General features: G+C 36.9%; 1 protein-coding gene across 7 annotated transcripts in view; it reads right to left on the reverse strand.

Moving 5' to 3' along the window:
- Atf2 (activating transcription factor 2) overlaps positions 1 to 18,900 on the reverse strand; it is a 101,971-nt gene that overhangs the window by 57,248 nt on the left and 25,823 nt on the right. For 4 of the 7 annotated variants that reach the window (XM_058580217.1, XM_058580216.1, XM_058580212.1 and 1 more), the window contains exons 2-3: positions 18,014 to 18,100; positions 16,675 to 16,749 (exon numbers count right to left, since the gene is read on the reverse strand). The exons of 2 other annotated variants lie outside the window; for them this stretch is intronic. In XM_058580217.1, the coding sequence (XP_058436200.1) occupies positions 16,675 to 16,706 (32 nt within the window). In that variant the 5' untranslated portion in view covers positions 16,707 to 16,749; positions 18,014 to 18,100. The remainder of the gene's footprint in view (positions 1 to 16,674; positions 16,750 to 18,013; positions 18,101 to 18,900) is intronic. One more of the 7 variants, XM_046447329.2, reaches the window with a different exon arrangement.

Consider the following 18,900-nt stretch of genomic DNA (forward strand, 5'->3'; position numbering starts at 1 on the left):
ACCTCAATTCCTGTAAAACCAACCCTAAAACACACAACATAATTTAATAATTATGATTTATAAATCCTCAAAGTAGGGATATATAAATCCTCATGAAGTAGGGATGGTATAGCAACTCTTATTATTTCCCCCAGTACTAAAAATACGTTCCCTTTAGTAATAAAAAGTTTACAACTGCACAAAATCTTGAAGGACCAAACTGAGTACTGTATCAATAATTACAACTTCAAATAGTAAAAAATTCAATACAAAACAACTTCAACAGGGTAATACTGTTCATCTAATATACTGCCTTCTTCTGACAGTTGTATAACTGCAAATTCCTAACAAATTCTTAAAAATAAATCTAATGAAAAAATGACCTATACATCTAAAACAATAAAAAAAAACCCAAACTAAAAAAATATTTTCACAAGAAATTAAAGGCCTAAATAAATGGAGAATATAATATATTTACAGATGGAAGATTCGATGTTAGTTAGTTAATGACAATTCTACTCTAGTTAATCTATTAGAAATCAAGTATCTCAATCAAAATCTCAAGCTTATTGTGTGTGTGTAAACTGATCCTAAAATGTATAAGGAAACACAAAAGACTGCAAGACAATCCTGAAGAACTGTAATCAAGCTAAAGTACTTACAATATCAGACATGATCCATTATAAAACTATAATGAGATACTGTGATATCAATCCAATGATAAACACAAAGCAATAAAAAAGAATGGAGTCCAGAAATGGACTCATATATAAGGTCACCTGATTTATACAGGTTTTCAATTTGTTCTAGAAATTTTAATAATAACAGTATTTGACTCAAATTAATAATTGTGTAATATTTCCTTTACAACACCAGCTAATCAATCCTTTAGAGATCAATGTTCCCCAAAGCATTATAGAAAAAAGATCTGTATTCCACATAAATTTGGGAAATGCTGAAGTATGTGAGGTTCATCTTTAAAGTACTGTTCAGAGCCTTTAATGCTATGTCAACTAAGTACCCATAAGGAAAACTATGACCCTTAACTCCTATTTCACATCAAACCAAAAAAGTCACTAGCAGATCAATGATCCAAATGTGATAAGTAGAGCAAAAGATTCTGGAAAGAAAACCAGGAAACAATTTTGTAATACACAAAGTTTCCTTAACAGAATCAAAAAGGAAAAGACTTGATTAATGGATTTTACTCTATGTGATATATTTTATTCTATTTTCATTGTATTTCAGCAAAATGCAATCAAAGACACACACACACACGTTTATCTAACCAAACACTAAGAAATAAGACAAAAATTAAGTAGGTAAATTCATCTGGATACAGTATGCTTCGGGAAACCTTAGAGAAGCTTTTTGAGTTGAGAAGGATACATACTACAGAGAATATGAAAAAAATCAATAGAATTTTTTTCTAAAAATGAATGAACCTTACAGAACTCAAAGCAAAGAGAGAATAGAATAATCAAAGAAAGTTTGGTATACAGCAAAATACCAATAAAGACAAGCAAATCATGCAACCCAATGTCTGAAACAGGTAAGAAAAGGGTGAAAAAATCAGCATTTATTCTTCTATTTTTGCTTAAATTTGTATTTCAGATAACCAAATAGTTGATGAAAATACGTTTCCTCACAAAAAAATTTATTTTAGTAAATGCAGAAAGAATGAAATAATTAGAAAATCACTTTAACCCCAGTGAAATGAATCAGAGTAACTATCATCAATGTGTGATTTTTAAAACTATTAAGGTACGTGAAACTTTATAATGGTTGGATTAGGCATATGACATGAATCAATCGTAAATCAATAACACTAAAATTGGATCAAATACACATTAAGTACCTCCTAATATGACCTAACAGGAAGCAATGATAAAGTATCCTTGAAGGGGTTGAAGGTGGTATCAAACCTGAAACTAATCAAGCCTCCATAGCTCCAACTACAAGGAAATACAGGAAAAACCAAGAAGCTATCAGCCAAAGTCAATACATGGGAAAATCTAGAGGACAAATTACCTGGTCTCTTCAACAAATGTATGTCATGGGGTAAAAAACGGAGTATGTCAAATTAAACAAATATTATGACAAGAAGTAATATATTACAAGAGGTAATAAAAATACATTCTTGGATCCTGATTCAAGCACAACAACTACAAAGAGAGATATTTTTGAGTCAAAGATTACTTTCTGACTTTAAAATTTCCACTTAAAGTGTTCAATTATTCCTTCAATCAATTTGCAGCACAGCACCTGTATTTCTTTTTTCTTTTTTTTGGTTCTAGGGGTTTAACCCAGGAGTGCTTCACCACTGAGCTACATGCCCAGCCCATTTCATTTTTAATTTTGAGACTGAGACTTGGCTAAAGTGCTTAGGGCCCAAGTTGCTGAGGTTGGTCTCTAATCTTTTTTCCTTCTTCTCATTAAAAAAAAAAAAAAAAAAAAAGTTTTATTGCTTTGCTAGTGAAAAAGAAACACTGGGGACTCCTGTCCTAGAGGCTGTGATTCTGCCCATCATGGGGAACAGGGTTTGTTTTTTTAAAGCCGTAATTCAAAGGCTACATTCCATATGCTCTCAGTTGGAGTTGTGATTTACTTGTTAATGTGGGAGACAGTCATTTCTGAGATATGCGATCTCTGGTACCATCCCCATTGTCTGGACTACTTTGTTCCTATGGTGTACTCAAGGACAGATAAATCTGCCTAAAATGGGGAAGAAAGGTAGTCCTGTTTTCCCTGAGTTTAGAGAGGAGCAGGGAGAGAGAGAAAGAAACACGTCCATTTTCAAAATAAGTTGCCAGTGGTAGAGCAGCAAGGGTTATATATATTCAAAGTATAAAGTGGACCACTAATACATTTCCCCACTGTTAATTTCTAAATTTTATTGCTATAGAAAAAAGGGTGAAGATCACTCCAAGTTGCTTCTTGCTGAAAGAGGGCAAAACTGGGGGAAGTAACCCAAGGTCCTTGTTCTCTATCAGGTAGGGCATGGACAGTTAGGGGTACTCAGCATCAGAGTAGTCCACAGGTCCACAGTGGCAGGTATCTGGACAAGGCATACATAAGGCAAGGAGCATGCTAACACAACAAAAAACAAGACATCAAAGCATTACCTTTTTTGTAAACAATTAGCAGAAAAAGCAATTCATATTTAAGCTAATCTCTCAAAACCATGAAGACAGTAGCTCATAATCATATCAGTTTAAAAAAGAGTTTATCAATGTGGGAGATACGAAAGATTTGTAGGTCTATGAGATTAGATTGCAAAAGGGATTCACTTGATGCTTTGACTGTATCCCTTGTCACTTTAAAACTTAACATTTTCCCCCCAATCTTCTTCTCCCCAACCTCCTCCCTGATCTTCTTTTCACTTTCTCCTTATTTATTTTCCCTAACCTTCTCTTCCCTGATTTTCTCCTTCCTGATCCCTCCTCCCTAATCATATTTTCTCTGAACCACCTCTTTCAAAAAACCCTGTTCCCCATGATGGGCAGAATCACAGCCTTTGGGACAGGAGTCCCCTGTGTTTCTCCTTTGCTAGCAAAGCAATAAGCCTCCCCCCACCCCTTTTTCTCAAGACTGTATCCTCATTATTGGATTGGCATTGGGGACAAGGATGGAACTTTCAGCAACAAAATCAGGCTCAAATTAACTCAGGACAAACTGTGACTCTAGAGTCTTGTGTGATCATTATTATTAGGCACTCCTACACAAGAACTCTTCCTTTATGGCCTCCAGGTTTAGTTACTTTTCATAGGTCTGACACAAGTTAGCCTTAAGTTAACGTCTTAAGTTATGTTAAACAACAACAACAACATTGTTTTTCCTTTTAAATGTCCATGTAGCACTGTGCTTGCTATACTTTCCTGCCAGGTGTTTAAGACTAAGCTGGTCAGAATTAACCTTGTTCCTATCAACTCTTAACTGTCAGCTAAAAAGGAAACAATCAATAAGGTGAAGAGAGACCCTAAAGAATGGGAGAAAATCTTTGCCATCTGCACCTCAGACAGAGCATTAAGAGTACATAAAGAATTCAAAAAAACTTAACACCAAAACAAACAAACAAAAACAAATAAGCCAATCAATAATTTTCTTCTGTGAACAGACACTCCACAAAAGAAGAACTAGCCAACAAATATATGAAAAAATATTCAACATCTCTAACAATTAGAGAAATGCAAATTAAAACCACACTGAGATTTCATCCCACTCCAGTCAGAATGGCAATGATTAAGAATACAAATAACAATAAATGTTGGCGAGGATGTGGTGGAAAAAGATATGTTCATATATTGCTGGTGGGACTGCAAATTGGTGCAACCACTCTGGAAAGCAGTATGGAGATTCCTCAGAAAACTTGGAATGAATAGAACCACCATTTGACCTAGTTATTCCACTCCTCAGTTTATACCCAAAGGACTTAAAATCAGCATACTATAGTGACTTGGCCATATCAATGTTTATAGCAGCTGAATTCACAATAGCTCAGCTATGGAACCAACTTAGGTGCCCTTCAACAAATGGACAAAGAAAATATGGTATATATACACATGGAATATTACTCAGTTATAAAAAAAATGAAATTATGGCATATGTGTATAAATGGATGAAACTGAAGACTATCATGCTAAGTGAAATAATCCAATCCCCAAAACCAAAAGCCAAATGTTCTCTCTGATATGTGGATGCTAACTCACAATAAATGGATGGGGGAAAGAATAGAAGTTCAATGGTTTAGGCAAAGGGAAATAAAGGGAAGGGAGGGGAAATGGGGATAGGAAAGACAGTAGAATGAATCAGAAATAACTTTCCTATATTTTTTTTAATTTTTTTTTTTTTAGTTGTAGCTGGACACAATACCTTTATTTTATTTACTTATATGTGGTACTGAGGAATGAACCCAGGACCTCACACATGCCAGGCGAGTGCTCTATGGCTGAGCCACGACCCCAGCCCTCCTATACTCTTATATGAATATGTGACCAATGTAATTCCATATCATGTACACCCACAAAAAAAGGGAAGTTATACTCCTTGTATGTATGTCAAAATATATTGTACTGTCATGTATAATTTAAAAGGACAAATTTATTAAAAAAAAAGAGTCAGCTGAGATTCTTTCACAGACCACTCATTAGGGATGTGTGCAAAACCTCTTGGCTCCTTTAGATTTCCTCTACCAGTATTGCCACCTGCCAGGATGGATTAGAGTCTTGCTGACCATACATGGCTTCCCTTGGAAGCATAAGGGACATATTCCTCTCTAACAACCCTCCTCTTGGAGAATGTATGTACATTGGTTGGCTTCCTGTTCTATAGGGTACTCTCCATCTCCCTGATCAGAAGATTGGGTGACTCACTAAAGTTGCAGGGCCCAGAGCAGGGTCCTGCTGTCTAAGGGTCCTGCCTGACCTTAGAGAGCAAGGACAAAAATGTTGGCTGATTTTTCCTTGGCCCTTTTACTTCCTTGACTTTGATCTCCAAGTTTTTGGTTTTAAACACCCAACAGGTCTGTTTCACCAGTCTTAAAGTAGGAGTAACAAGTTACAACTTCAATATCTATAATTTTACAGTTGCCCCTTTCATTTAATTGGTATTAGTGTTAGTACTGGAAGTCAGCATTGTATACTATCTGTCCTATAGATAATGGTTTATTATCTCAAACTTAAGTTGTTTTATTAGAAGCAGTACCTCTGCAAAACACTAACAGGCAATAGTTCTAAAGTTTACAAGGAAAATACAAAATGAAATTAACAGAGCAAAAACATATTCAGTTTGTGTAACAGCTATGAACCAAGAAAAATATTTTTATAATCTTAAGTCTTTACTTAGTTATGTATTACATCGCCTATTTGAGGACATAGCAATCTTTACAACAAAAATCCATCTTTTGAACACAACTTTAAGTGAGCTCAAGTCAAGCCCATTTTGGAGCCATTCTAACATGGAGTGAGGTGGGAGGCAGAGCCTTATCTCAGGGAAGGCAGGCTCTTGACAAATAACACAATACAACATTACATCTGAAACATGAATCAAACAAAGGCTAAGAGAACTTGTAACTTAAATTTTGTGGAAAAAGTAGCAAATGCTTCTATTTTACAATGTCGCCTTTAAACAGATCAGGCTCTCCTTATGACTTTCCAAAAATATATTTACATTCTTATTTCAGTGTGAAGAGTAACAGAGTGTGTATATATATATAACTTATTGACAACAGGTTATTTTATCCAGCTATGAAACATCAAATGACATAAATACGAACCAAATTTGTTATTTATGTACAAATCTGAGACTTTTTGTTATAAATAATTTTAATAAACAGAACACCAACTTAGTATTAAGTGTTCTTCCTAAGCTTTACATTTAATTAAGTTTAACTTTTAAAATACAATTTAGAAGCAATAGTGAACAGTAACAATAATCACAGATCTGCATGGGTTAGCAGTACTAGTTAAAAAAAAAAATCAAGGATAGCCTTATATCTTTTATACATTTAGGAAACAGTGTTAATAATTAGAAATATATTTAAGTCAAAGCAAACAGATATAAGACACATCTTCAAATGACAGTGTGGCCCTTCTCTGTCAGATAAAATGTATAGAGAGCACTTATTGGTTACTTTGCCAGTAAACCTAGATAAACTTTCATTTCGTAAACTTTGACATGGCTCGATAGATATAGTTCTCAGATGGATGCTTATATCTAGTCACATATATTTAGACTGTAAATTATATTGTTATAAATAGTTCTTCACCTAACCAGTTACAAAGTTAATCATTTAAAAGACTTTAAAACAGGTACAAGGGCTGGGGCTGGGGCTCAGCAGCATCCCACTTGGCTGGCATGTGTGAGGCACTGGGTTCTATTTTCAGCACCACATAAATAAAATATAAGACTATCAACAATTAAAAAAAAATAGGTACAAAACCTAATTCCTGCAAGACTTAGTTTCCCTAAGTAACAAAACCTAATGGATAGAGGAAATTATCTTGATAGATAAGACCAATGTTTCAGATTTGCTTAATACTAGTACATTAAAGTTCAAATAACTTTGTGCTAATTATAGCCAATTTAATAACAAGCACAAACTTTTTGAGACTTACTTTCTACAAAACTTCTACAACTTACTTAAACATTCACAACTTGCTTACAGCCTTAGTTTTGTCCTCTTTTCCATCTTGGACTTAAGCACAAGTCTATTACTTTACCAGACAAATACTTTCTCATCCAGAAGTATTTCTTTTACCTTCTAATTTTTGGACTAAAATATACTTCCATAATATTTATTTCCTATAACTTTCTTATCTTTTCTAGTTTGGACCCTTTAAATTCATATTCTGAAACAATCCTTATGAATGTTATCTGATTTTAATTTACACAACAAATTTCATTAGGAGGGGTTTAGACAATCCAGCATATACAAAAACCGTGCCTTAATCTTTTTTTCCCCAGGTTGCATTCACGGGGTTGGAGCACAGGTTATTTTTGAGCCTGATCTGTCTCTCTTATCATTATCACAATGCCATCAACTTCAAGTGAGTTCCCCACTGTCAATTATACCCAGAGGATCCTTTGGGTCTTTTTCTTATACTAGGCATATTTATATACAACGGAGGAGGCTCTTTCCATCCTCTTCTTTAGGTTTTCTTGAAGATGCCTTTGCAGAGGCTGCCTACAAAACACAGACTGGCCTTAGTTTCTGTCTTTTTCTTTTCTGGGTACAGTTATTTATTCTGCCAGTCTCCCCAGGCATTGGGTTTGATGGGATTCTGTTATAACAAGAACTGCTTTGCCCCAGTGATGGATATCCCTTGGCCAAATGGGTTGTCCTGTCAGATCTTTAAAGGGGTGACTATTCCTGTCCCCAGATTATAAACTAACAGTGCTAAAACCCACTGCCACATTCAGGAGCTTCCACCCCACCATGGGACAAAAGGGGCTGGAAGGCAGGGTAGACGCCAGGTTCTCTTTGGGCATTTTTCCAGAGCCCAGGCAGTTTTTCTGGGATTTCCCTCCACCCCCAAGTTTAGGGCTAGTGTCCTTGACCCACAGTGAGATAACCTGTGGCTGCCTGGGGCCAGGCTGAGAAGCTGTGCTGGGAGTGCCAGCACTGGGTTTAAAAGATTTAAATCTTTTTAACCCTTTCTTCTGATGTCCTGCTATCCTTGCACACCAGGGGAACTGCCTTTTGGCACCTTCAAATTAGCTCCAGACTATTCAGATCCCTTATCATGCAAATGTACATACAAAATCTGTTACATACACTTTACGGCTGACAGACCAACTTTAAAATTGTATATAATAATCCAGAAAAACCATCCAGAGGCCAGGCTGTGTTACAGCAAACAGTTTTTCTCTTAGATAGCCTTATGCCTATAGGTAGCCCATTCAGTTAAGATCTCTTGCTTAAGATCCAACATGGCGGCGGGCGCGGAGAGATCAAGTCTCTAACCTCTTCAGCTGCGCGGGCATAGGGAGTCGTAAATCGTCTTAATGTTGTTTGCTCAGGATCACTAGGCAATGCTGAGCTGACGTGGATCTGGGGCGAACAGTCGGGGCCTCTCAGAACACACACCGAGCCCGGATTGGCTGAATTCAAGCTCCCGTTCGCCTGCTTCTCACAGACAAACTGTTGTGACTCAGCACTAAACGATCCGCTGAAACAACTGGTCGGACCTTCTGATCCTACGGAGGTTAATGCCACCTGAGCCTTCATAGGCAGTGGCCACAGGATTGAAACGGGGCTTGGGAGAGACACTCAGGACCCACCCGTTGCATTGGTCACCCGGAAAAGGGAATGAACGGTCACCATTTGCATGGGATACCACCATGGCAGAGAACTGATGTCACCAGAATGCGGCGGAGGAGATAACTTCATTGAAACCAGCTGCGACAGGTGTGTAACACCCTAGCCTTCCCTCTCCACACAGCGGGGAAACCTTAAGGACCCCTCCCAGCTCTCCCGTGAGCGTGATAGCCAGACCAAGGGAATCAGGAGTGGTGCGGGACCCGCGGCGCGGAACTCCCTGCTACCGCTCCCACCAGTGCTGACAACTGAGGTCTCTTGCACCAGCTACCGGGGGCGTGGCTACCAGAGGGCTAGCAAAATTCGCTGAGGGTTCTCAGCCCCAAGCTCTACAAACTTAGGGTCTGAGGGAATGGCAAACAGGGAGAGTGTGCCCAGTCATTCATGAAAACAGGGCTCCCGGGAGCAGCAGACCTGGCATGTAGCCAGTATTGTGGTGAGCGTCACCGGTGAGCGGGGCCTGGCTTGAGGAAAAGTGGGGAAGTGACTAGACACAAGAGAATGCCCTAGGCACTCAGGATTGGAGACCCGCCCAGTCTGGGAGGAGGAGCTGCGGCACAGTGATTGGTTCCCATGTATTGAGAGGAGAAGCTTGGCCCGGTGGGCACAGCTCCACCTACTGGAAGAGAAGTTAATCAAACTCTAATACTGCATTTATTAATTATTTTTTTAAATTTGGTTTTTTTTTCATTTTAATGTTGTTGTTTTTTAAATTTTTTTTAATTTAAATTTTAATTTTTTTAAAAAATTTTTTTTTCTTTTTTATTTTTTTCTTTTGTCTTTTCAATTTTCTTATTCCCCCTTCCTTGAATTCTACCTGCTTACTCTCATTCTCTTTAGTGACTTCGTCCCTTCCTTCTAATACCTTTCCTCCCAAGCATCAAATAAATTTATAGGAGTAAACAGTAACTCAGCAGTCAAACAGAACAAGAAGTAACATGAGCAGCATGAAAAAGCAAGGAAGAAAAGGAGTACAAACAATGCAGAACAGCCTAAATATTCAGGAGGACCTAGAGGCATCAGAAAAACGGTCATATAAAGAACTCAAGGAATACCTTAGACAGATGGAATGGAACCTTAAAGAGGATATGAGACAGCAAATTCAAACAGTGAAAGAACACATTGAAAATGAATTACATAAACAGATAAAAGAAGAAGTTAAGCATCTTTATCAGGAGATAGAGATTATAAAAAAAAAATCAAACAATAATTCTAGAAATGTAGGAAACTATAAACCAAATTAAAAACTCAAATGAGAGTATCACTAACAGAGTGGAGCAAGTACAAGCCAGAACGTCAGATAATGAAGACAAAATATATCATCTTGAAAAGAGTCTAGCCAACTCAGAAAGGCTGGTAAAAAATCACGAGAAAAACATCCAAGAGATATGGGATAACATAAAAAAACAAACTTAAGAGTCATCGGGATAGAGGAAGGTATAGAGGTTCAAACCAAGGGAATGAGTAACCTGCTGAATGAAATAATTACAGAAAACTTTCCAGAAATAAAAAATGAAACGGATATACAAATTGTAGATGCATACAGGACACCGAGCATACAAAATCACAGTAGACCAACGCCAAGACACATTGTTATGAAGATATCCAATATACAGAACAAAGAGAAAATATTAAAAGATACAAGAGAAAGGAGGCAGATTACATTCAGGGGTAAACCAATAAGGTTAACAACGGATTTTTCATCACAGACGCTGAAAGTGAGAAGATCCTGGAACAATGTATTTCAAACACTGAAAGACAATGGATGCCAACCAAGAATTCTGTATCCAGCAAAATTAAGCTTCAGGTACGACAATGAAATAAAAATCTTTCATGATAAACAAAAGTTAAAAGAATCTGCAGCCAGAATACCAGCATTGCAAAGCATCTTGAGTAAAATACTACATGAGGAAGAAATGAAAAACAATAACCAAAACCATCAGTGGGAAGTGCCTCAGTAAAGACAGAGGGCAGGGGGAAAGCTAACCATGGAGAAACAAACTAAATTAAAAAAAAAAAAAGATAAATAATCAAACATGGCTGGAAGTACAAACTATATATCAATAGTAACTCTAAACGTTAATGGCTTAAACTCTCTAATAAAGCAACATAGGCTGGTAACATGGATTAAAAAAACAAATCCAACAATATGCTGCCTCCAGGAGACACATCTGATTGGAAAAGACATACACAGGCTGAAGGTGAAAGGTTGGGAAAAAATATACCACACACACGGTCCTCGTAAGCAAGCAGGGGTGGCCATCCTCATATCGAATAAAATCGACTTCAAGACTAAGTTAATCAAAAGGGACAAGGAAGGACATTATATACTGTTAAAAGGAACCATTCACCAACAAGACATAACAATTATCAATATTTATGCACCAAATAATGGTGCTGCAAAGTTCATAAAACAAATTCTCCTCAAGTTCAAGAATCAAATAGACCACAACACAATAATTATGGGTGACTTCAACACACCTCTCTCACCATTGGACAGATCCTCCAAACAAAAGTTGAATAAAGAAACTATAGAACTCAATATCACAATCAATAACCTAGACTTAACTGACATATATAGAATCAACCATCATCAAATGGATATACTTTTTTCTCAGCAGCACATGGATCCTTCTCAAAAATAGACCATATATTATGCCATAGGGCAACCCTCAGTAAATATAAAGGGGTGGAGATAATACCATGCATTTTATCTGATCATAATGGAATGAAACTGGAAATCAATGATAAAAAAGAAGGAAGGAAAAATCCTACATCACATGGAAAATGAACAATATGTTACTGAATGATCAATGGGTTACAGAAGACATAAAGGAGGAAATCAAAAAATTCTTAGAGATAAATGAAAATACAGACACAACATATCAGAATCTATGGGACACAATGAAAGCAGTTTTAAGAGGGAAATTCATCGCCTGGAAGACATTCCTCAAAAAAAGAAAAAACCAACAAATAAATGAGCTCACACTTCATCTCAAAGCCCTAGAAAAGGAAGAGCAAAACAACAGCAAATGTAGCAGAAGGCAAGAAATAATTAAAATCAGAGCGGAAATTAACAAAATTGAAACAAAAGAAACTATTGAAAAAATTGACAAAACTAAAAGTTGGTTCTTCGAAAAAATAAATAAGATCGACAGACCCTTAGCCATGCTAACGAAGAGAAGAAGAGAGAACTCAAATTACTAACATATAGGATGAAAAAGGCAATATCACAACAGATGCTACAGAAATACAGAAGACAATTAGAAATTATTTTGAAAACCTATATTCCAATAAAATAGAAGATAGTGAAGACATCGATAAATTTCTTAAGTCATATGATTTGCCCAGATTGAGTCAGGAGGATACACACAATTTGAACAGACCAATATCAATGGATGAAATAGAAGAAGCAATCAAAAGACTACCAACCAAGAAAAGCCCAGGACCGGATGGGTATACAGCGGAGTTTTACAAAACCTTTAAAGAGGAATTAATACCAATACTTTTCAAGTTATTTCAGGAAATAGAAAAAGAGGGAGCTCTTCCAAATTCATTCTATGAGGCCAACATCACCCTGATTCCGAAACCAGACAAAGACACCTCAAAGAAATAAAACTGCAGACCAATATCCCTAATGAACCTAGATGCAAAAATCCTCAATAAAATTCTGGCGAATCGGATACAAAAACACATCAAAAAAATTGTGCACCATGATCAAGTAGGATTCATCCCTGGGATGCAAGGATGTTTCAATATACGGAAATCAATAAATGTTATTCACCACATCAATAGACTTAAAGATAAGAACCATATGATCATCTCGATAGATGCTGAAAAAGCATTCAACAAAGTACAGCATCCCTTTATGTTCAAAACATTAGAAAAACTAGGGATAACAGGAACTTACCTCAACATTGTAAAAGCTATCTATGCTAAGCCTCAGGCTAGCATCATTCTGAATGGAGAAAAATTGAAGGCATTCCCTCTAAAATCTGGAACAAGACAGGGATGCCCTCTCTCACCACTTCTGTTCAATATAGTTCTCGAAACACTGGCCAGAGCAATTAGACAGACGAAAGAAATTAAAGGCATAAAAATAGGAAAAGAAGAACTTAAATTATCACTATTTGCGGTTGACATGATTCTAACCTAGAAGACCCAAAAAGGTCTACAAAAAAACTACTAGAACTAATAAATGAATTCAGCAAAGTGGCAGGATATAAAATCAACAGGCATAAATCAAAGGCATTTCTGTATATCAGCGACAAAACTTCTGAAACGGAAATGAGGAAAAACAGGAGCTGGGGATGTGGCTCAAGCGGTAGCGCGCTCGCCTGGCATGTGTGCGGCCCGGGTTCGATCCTCAGCACCACATACAAAAACAAAGATGTTGTGTCCGCCGAAAACTAAATAAATAAATATTAAAAAAAAAAAAAAAAGAAATGAGGAAAAACACTCCATTCACAATATCCTCAAAAAAAAAATAAAATACTTGGGAATCAACCTAACAAAAGAGGTGAAAGATTTATATAATGAAAACTACAGAACCCTAAAGAGAGAAATAGAAGAAGATCTTAGAAGATGGAAAAATATACCCTGTTCTTGGATAGGCAGAACTAACATCATCAAAATGGCGATATTACCAAAAGTTCTCTATAGGTTTAATGCAATGCCAATCAAAATCCCAACGGCATTTCTTGTAGAAATAGAGAAAGCAATCATGAAGTTCATATGGAAAAATAAAAGACCCAGAATAGCAAAAGCAACTCTAAACAGGAAGTGTGAATCAGGCAGTATAGCGATACCAGATTTCAAACTATATTACAGAGCAATAGTAACAAAAACAGCATAGTACTGGTACCAAAACAGGTGTGTGGACCAGTGGTACAGAATAGAGGACACAGAGACAAATACACAAAGTTACAACTATCTTATATTTGATAAAGGGGCTAAAAGCATGCAATGGAGGAAGGATAGCATCTTCAACAAATAGTGCTGGGAAAACTGGAAATCCATATGCAACAAAATGAAACTGAATCCCCTCCTCTCGCCATGCACAAAAGTTAACTCAAAATGGATCAAGGAGCTTGATATCAAATCAGAGACGCGCCGTCTGATAGAAAAAAGTTGGCTTCGATCTACATATTGTGGGGTCGGGCTCCAAATTCCTTAATAGGACACCCATAGCACAAGAGTTAATAACAAGAATCAACAAATGGGACTTACTTAAACTAAAAAGTTTTTTCTCAGCAAGAGAAACAATAAGAGAGGTAAATAGGGAGCCTACATCATGGGAACAAATTTTTACTCCTCACACTTCAGATAGAGCCCTAATATCCAGAGTATACAAAGAACTCAAAAAACTAGACAATAAGATAACAAATAACCCAATCAACAAATGGGCCAAGGACCTGAACAGACACTTCTCAGAGGACATATGATCCATCAACAAGTACATGAAAAAATGCTCACCATCTCTAGCAGTCAGAGAAATGCAAATCAAAACCACCCTAAGATACCATCTCACTCCAGTAAAATTGGCAGCCATTCTGAAGTCAAACAACAAGTACTGGCGAGGATGTGGGGAAAAGGGTACTCTTGTACATTGCTGGTGGGACTGCAAATTGGTGCGGCCAATTTGGAAAGCAGTATGGAGATTCCTGGGAAAACTGGGAATGGAACCACCATTTGACCCAGCTATTGCCCGTCTCGGACTATTCCCTGAAGACCTTAAAAGAGCGTACTACAGGGATACTGCCACATCAATGTTCATAGCAGCACAATTCACAATAGCTAGACTGTGGAACCAACCCAGATGCCCTTCAATAGATGAATGGATAAAAAACAATGTGGTATTTATACACCATGGAGTATTATGCAGCACTAAAAAATGACAAAATCATGGAATTTGCAGGGAAATGGATGGCGCTAGAGCAGATTATGCTAAGTGAAGCTAGCCAATCCCTAAAAAACAAATGCCAAATGTCTTCTTTGATATAATGAGAGCAACTAAGAACAGAGCAGGGAGGAAGAGCAGCAGGAAAAGATTAACATTAAACAGAGACATGAGGTGGGAGGGAAAGGGAGAGAAAAAGGAAATTGCATGGAAATGGAAGGAGACCCTCATTGTTATACAAAATTACATATAAGAGGATCTGAGGGGAATGGGAAAAAATCAAGGAGAGAAATGAATTACAGTAGATGGGGTAGAGAGAGAAGATGGGAGGGGAGTGGAGGGGGGATAGTAAAGGATAGGAAAGGTAGCAGAATATAACAGTTACTAGTATGGCATTTTGTAAAAAATGTGGATGTGTAACCGATGTGATTTTCAATCTGTATTTGGGGTAAAAATGGGAGTTCATAACCCACTTGAATCTAATGTATGAAATATGATATGTCAAGAGCTTTGTAATGTTTTGAACAACCAATAAAAAAATAAATTAAAAAAAATAAAAGAAAATAAATAAAAACAAAATAAAAACATGATGTAAAATTTAGAAAAAAAAAAAAAAAAAGATCTCTTGCTTAAGAGACTACAGGTAAGATCAACACAACATGGCTCATGTCTTAAAGGACCAGTAACAGACATAAAAATACAGACAGACAAAGAGAGGATCACTGAAATCAGGGCTAACAGATAGAAACCTTTAAAACATGTACAAATTGTTTCTACTTACTTTACCTTTGACAGACCAACTCCAATTGCAAAATTGTATAATAATTCAGAAAGTTATTTATTCAAAAGCCAGCTCATTACAGTAAAACATTATCTTAGATAGGCTTACATCTAGGTGGCCCTTTCTTTAACTTACTTTACCTCTGACAGACCAACAACAATTGCAAGATTGTACTAAAAAGAAACAGAGAGAGAGACAACCAGAGAAGAGCCCCAAAACCATGGCCCACAGACAGGAACCTTTAAATTGACCGGCCAAGATCTTTCTCAAGAGACTAAATACAAGTCAATGCAGTATTGGCCACATGATACAAACAAAACAAAAACAGACAACCAGAGGGAATTCCCAAACCCAAGGACAACAAACAGATGAAAACCTAGAATATAACAGAAGGGAGTAAATATCCGTAGGTTCTGAAAACCCACGTAATCCATGATTCCTCTACCAGTGGTGTCACAGATGTCTCCACAAAGAGTGACCAGATGTTCCCATGAAGAGGAACCAGATGTGTGGAATCAAGGGTCTCAGTGTGCACACAGAGGAACTTACCAGATGGCTAAAGGTGTCATGACTTTACTGAGTTCAGTTTCCTTTTTCTCAAAGTGAACTACAATGGAGCAATCTATACCCTTCAAGGAGAGAAAGCAGGAGTTCCTGAAAGCAAAAGGAGCTTCAGCAGCTGCTGGGAGAATCCCTTTACTCATAGGAATAGCTACTCTAGTTTAAGCCAAGGCAAACTCACCAGTCTCCTAAATCTCCTGCATTTGGCTCTCAACAAGTTCCCAGCCACCCTGCATCCTCAGCATGGATGTGGGTTCCTTGGAGAGCCAGGCCTACCCAAGAAAGCTGGAGTGGGGGCTGCTCTCAGGCCCCATCTGGGGTGCCAAATTTGTTATAGAAAGCTCAGTCTTTGTCCCTGATGCCTATCTAATAATGAGGATATGATTTTGAGAAAAAGGAAAAAGACGTTTCATTGCTTTGCTATTCAAGGAGAAACATAGGGGACTCTGTCCTAGAGGCTGTGCTTCTCTAGTCTCTAATTAGTAATCCTACATCTCAGCCTCCCAAGTTGCTGGGATTACAGGTGTGCACCACGTCTGCCAAAACGAAATATTTATCTAATAGAAACAATGTATGAAAAATTTACAAACTAAGATATTAAAAAAATGACTAAAAATACCAAATTTGTGCACATACCTGGCAGAATTCACATGTAACTTGAATTTCATAAGTTGAACAACTTATCACGTTCTCTTTTTCATGGCAAGGATACTGAAAAAAAAGTGATTTCACACTATTAAAAATAGTTTTGAAACACTTCTCGAAACACAGAAAGTGAAAGCACTCAAATTATACTCTGTAACACTAGGAATATTCAAAACTCCAATCACTATTAACAAACTTTATAAATGACAGAGCACTGCTCCTGAAATATGAACCACCATGTAAATGCCTTAACTGTAGGCATTAACATATCCAACTCTACCATAGGGGTTTAATGAACAAGAAATATTTAATTCAGCCCTTAGGGCTATGGTTGAAGGACAGTCATTAAAATAGTAAAAGTTCTTACTTTATAAGTCTGACAAAAAAAAAAAAAGATCTGGCATTTCAAAATTTCTACTCAAGAAGCTTCTAACTTAAGATATACTTAATGGTGGTAACAATATAAGTCTGTTTTTTCAAAATGTATTTGTCCCACAGTGTAAATGATCCACATAAGCAGCTCCCCTTTCCATAATTTTGTAACTTGCTTATGTGATATCAACTTAAATGCAGCATATTGAAACAAATAAGGTCATTTTAAAACTCTGCCAAAACTTTAATTTATATTCACCGAAACTCCATCTACTGGTAAACATAGTGTACTATATTATTATCCAAATAAAACCATGATATATAGAGGAAAATTATATTTTTCATAATTTTGCTTATAAATCTTGCTCAGAAAAACTGGATAATCCCTGAGCAGAAATGTGTAACTAGAGATGCAGTTCCCAGTCCTGAAGTAAAGGTCACCCTGATATGAATTAAGACAAAGGATCTTCTTCCCTGGCTGCAGGCAAAACTTAATCTGGTAGGGTTGCATTTTTCCATTCATATCCAATGGTGAGGAAAGGAAAAAGAATACTAGAACAATCCAAAGGAAACATACAGTAGTCATGCTTCTGTCATTACCAGCAAATGTGAGCTCAGGAAGAGCAAGGAACTTATCTTTGGGCTATCTAAAACGATGTCTCAGTAAATTAAGTTCAAGAAACATCTAAACATAACTAAATGCAACCATGAAAAACAACAAACAGTTGTTTCCTTGCACTTAAAAAACTAGCAGAAGAAAGAGGAATACATTGGTATGATTTCAATTAATTCATAAGAATATAGGAAAGTTGGGGCTGGGTTGTGGCTCAGTGGTAGAGCACCTGCCTAGCATGTGAGAGGCAGCAACACATAAATGAATAAAATAAAGCCATAAAAAAAAAGAATATAGGAAAGTTAAAATACTATGAGAGTATAAGATGGGCACGGTGGCACATGCCTGTAGTCCCAGCGCTCAGGAGGCTGAGGTAGGAGGATCGCTTGAGCCCAGGAATAAGGCCAGCCTAGGCAACACAGAGAGACCCAACTGAAAAACAAAAAACAAAAACCAACAAAAACAAACAAACAACTATGATAATGTAAAGGCAGACCAAGGATCAATCTGATAGTTCTAGAAAAGTTTCTAAGGGAGTTAACCCTTGATACCTCTCTATATAATCTTTTCTACCCTTTTATCATAACTTTCCTTTTTACCTATACAAGCCTATTTTCTAGAGTCGATACAAATTCACATTCCTTTACTACCATTTTCTAATACCTAGGTGAAGTAGCTGTAAACAAACAGTTCAAGTCTGAAGATACAAATGGTATCTTTTTGTTCATCTAAATGAATCTCAAGCTGGTAAATCCAGGCTTATCTCCTTTTTTCAGCAAGAATGGAAATATGCTCAAGACAGAAGGTTTGCAAGTGAGGCTTTGTTACACAATATATTGTTGGAGAAGTGCATGATTTCTGATTTAAAAAAAAAAAAAAAAGTAAATTGTGCCAGGAGCACATGTCTGTAATCCAGTGGCTCAGGAGGCTGGGGCAGGAGGATGGCAAATTGAAGACCAATCTCAGCAACTTAGTGAGGCACAAAGCAATTTAATGAGACCCTTTCTCAAAACATTAAAAAGGGCTAGGAATATAAAGCACCCCTGTGTTCAACCCCCAGTACCAAAAAGAAAAAAAAAGAAAGGAAGATTGTTAATTGTTCACATTGCATTCTCTGGCAAGTGTCTAAAAACCTATATTTCTATTCCAGAAAAACCACTGTCATGAAAAATCACTGTCTTTGGGGTACCCAAGAGGGTTCTAGGCAAAATTTTAAAAATTCGCATTTCTTT

Source organism: Marmota monax, unplaced genomic scaffold, assembly GCF_021218885.2.
Source record: "Marmota monax isolate L192 unplaced genomic scaffold, Marmota_monax_Labrador192_F-V1.1 WCK01_AAM20220418_F8-fsc00007, whole genome shotgun sequence".
Lineage (NCBI taxonomy): Eukaryota > Metazoa > Chordata > Mammalia > Rodentia > Sciuridae > Marmota > Marmota monax.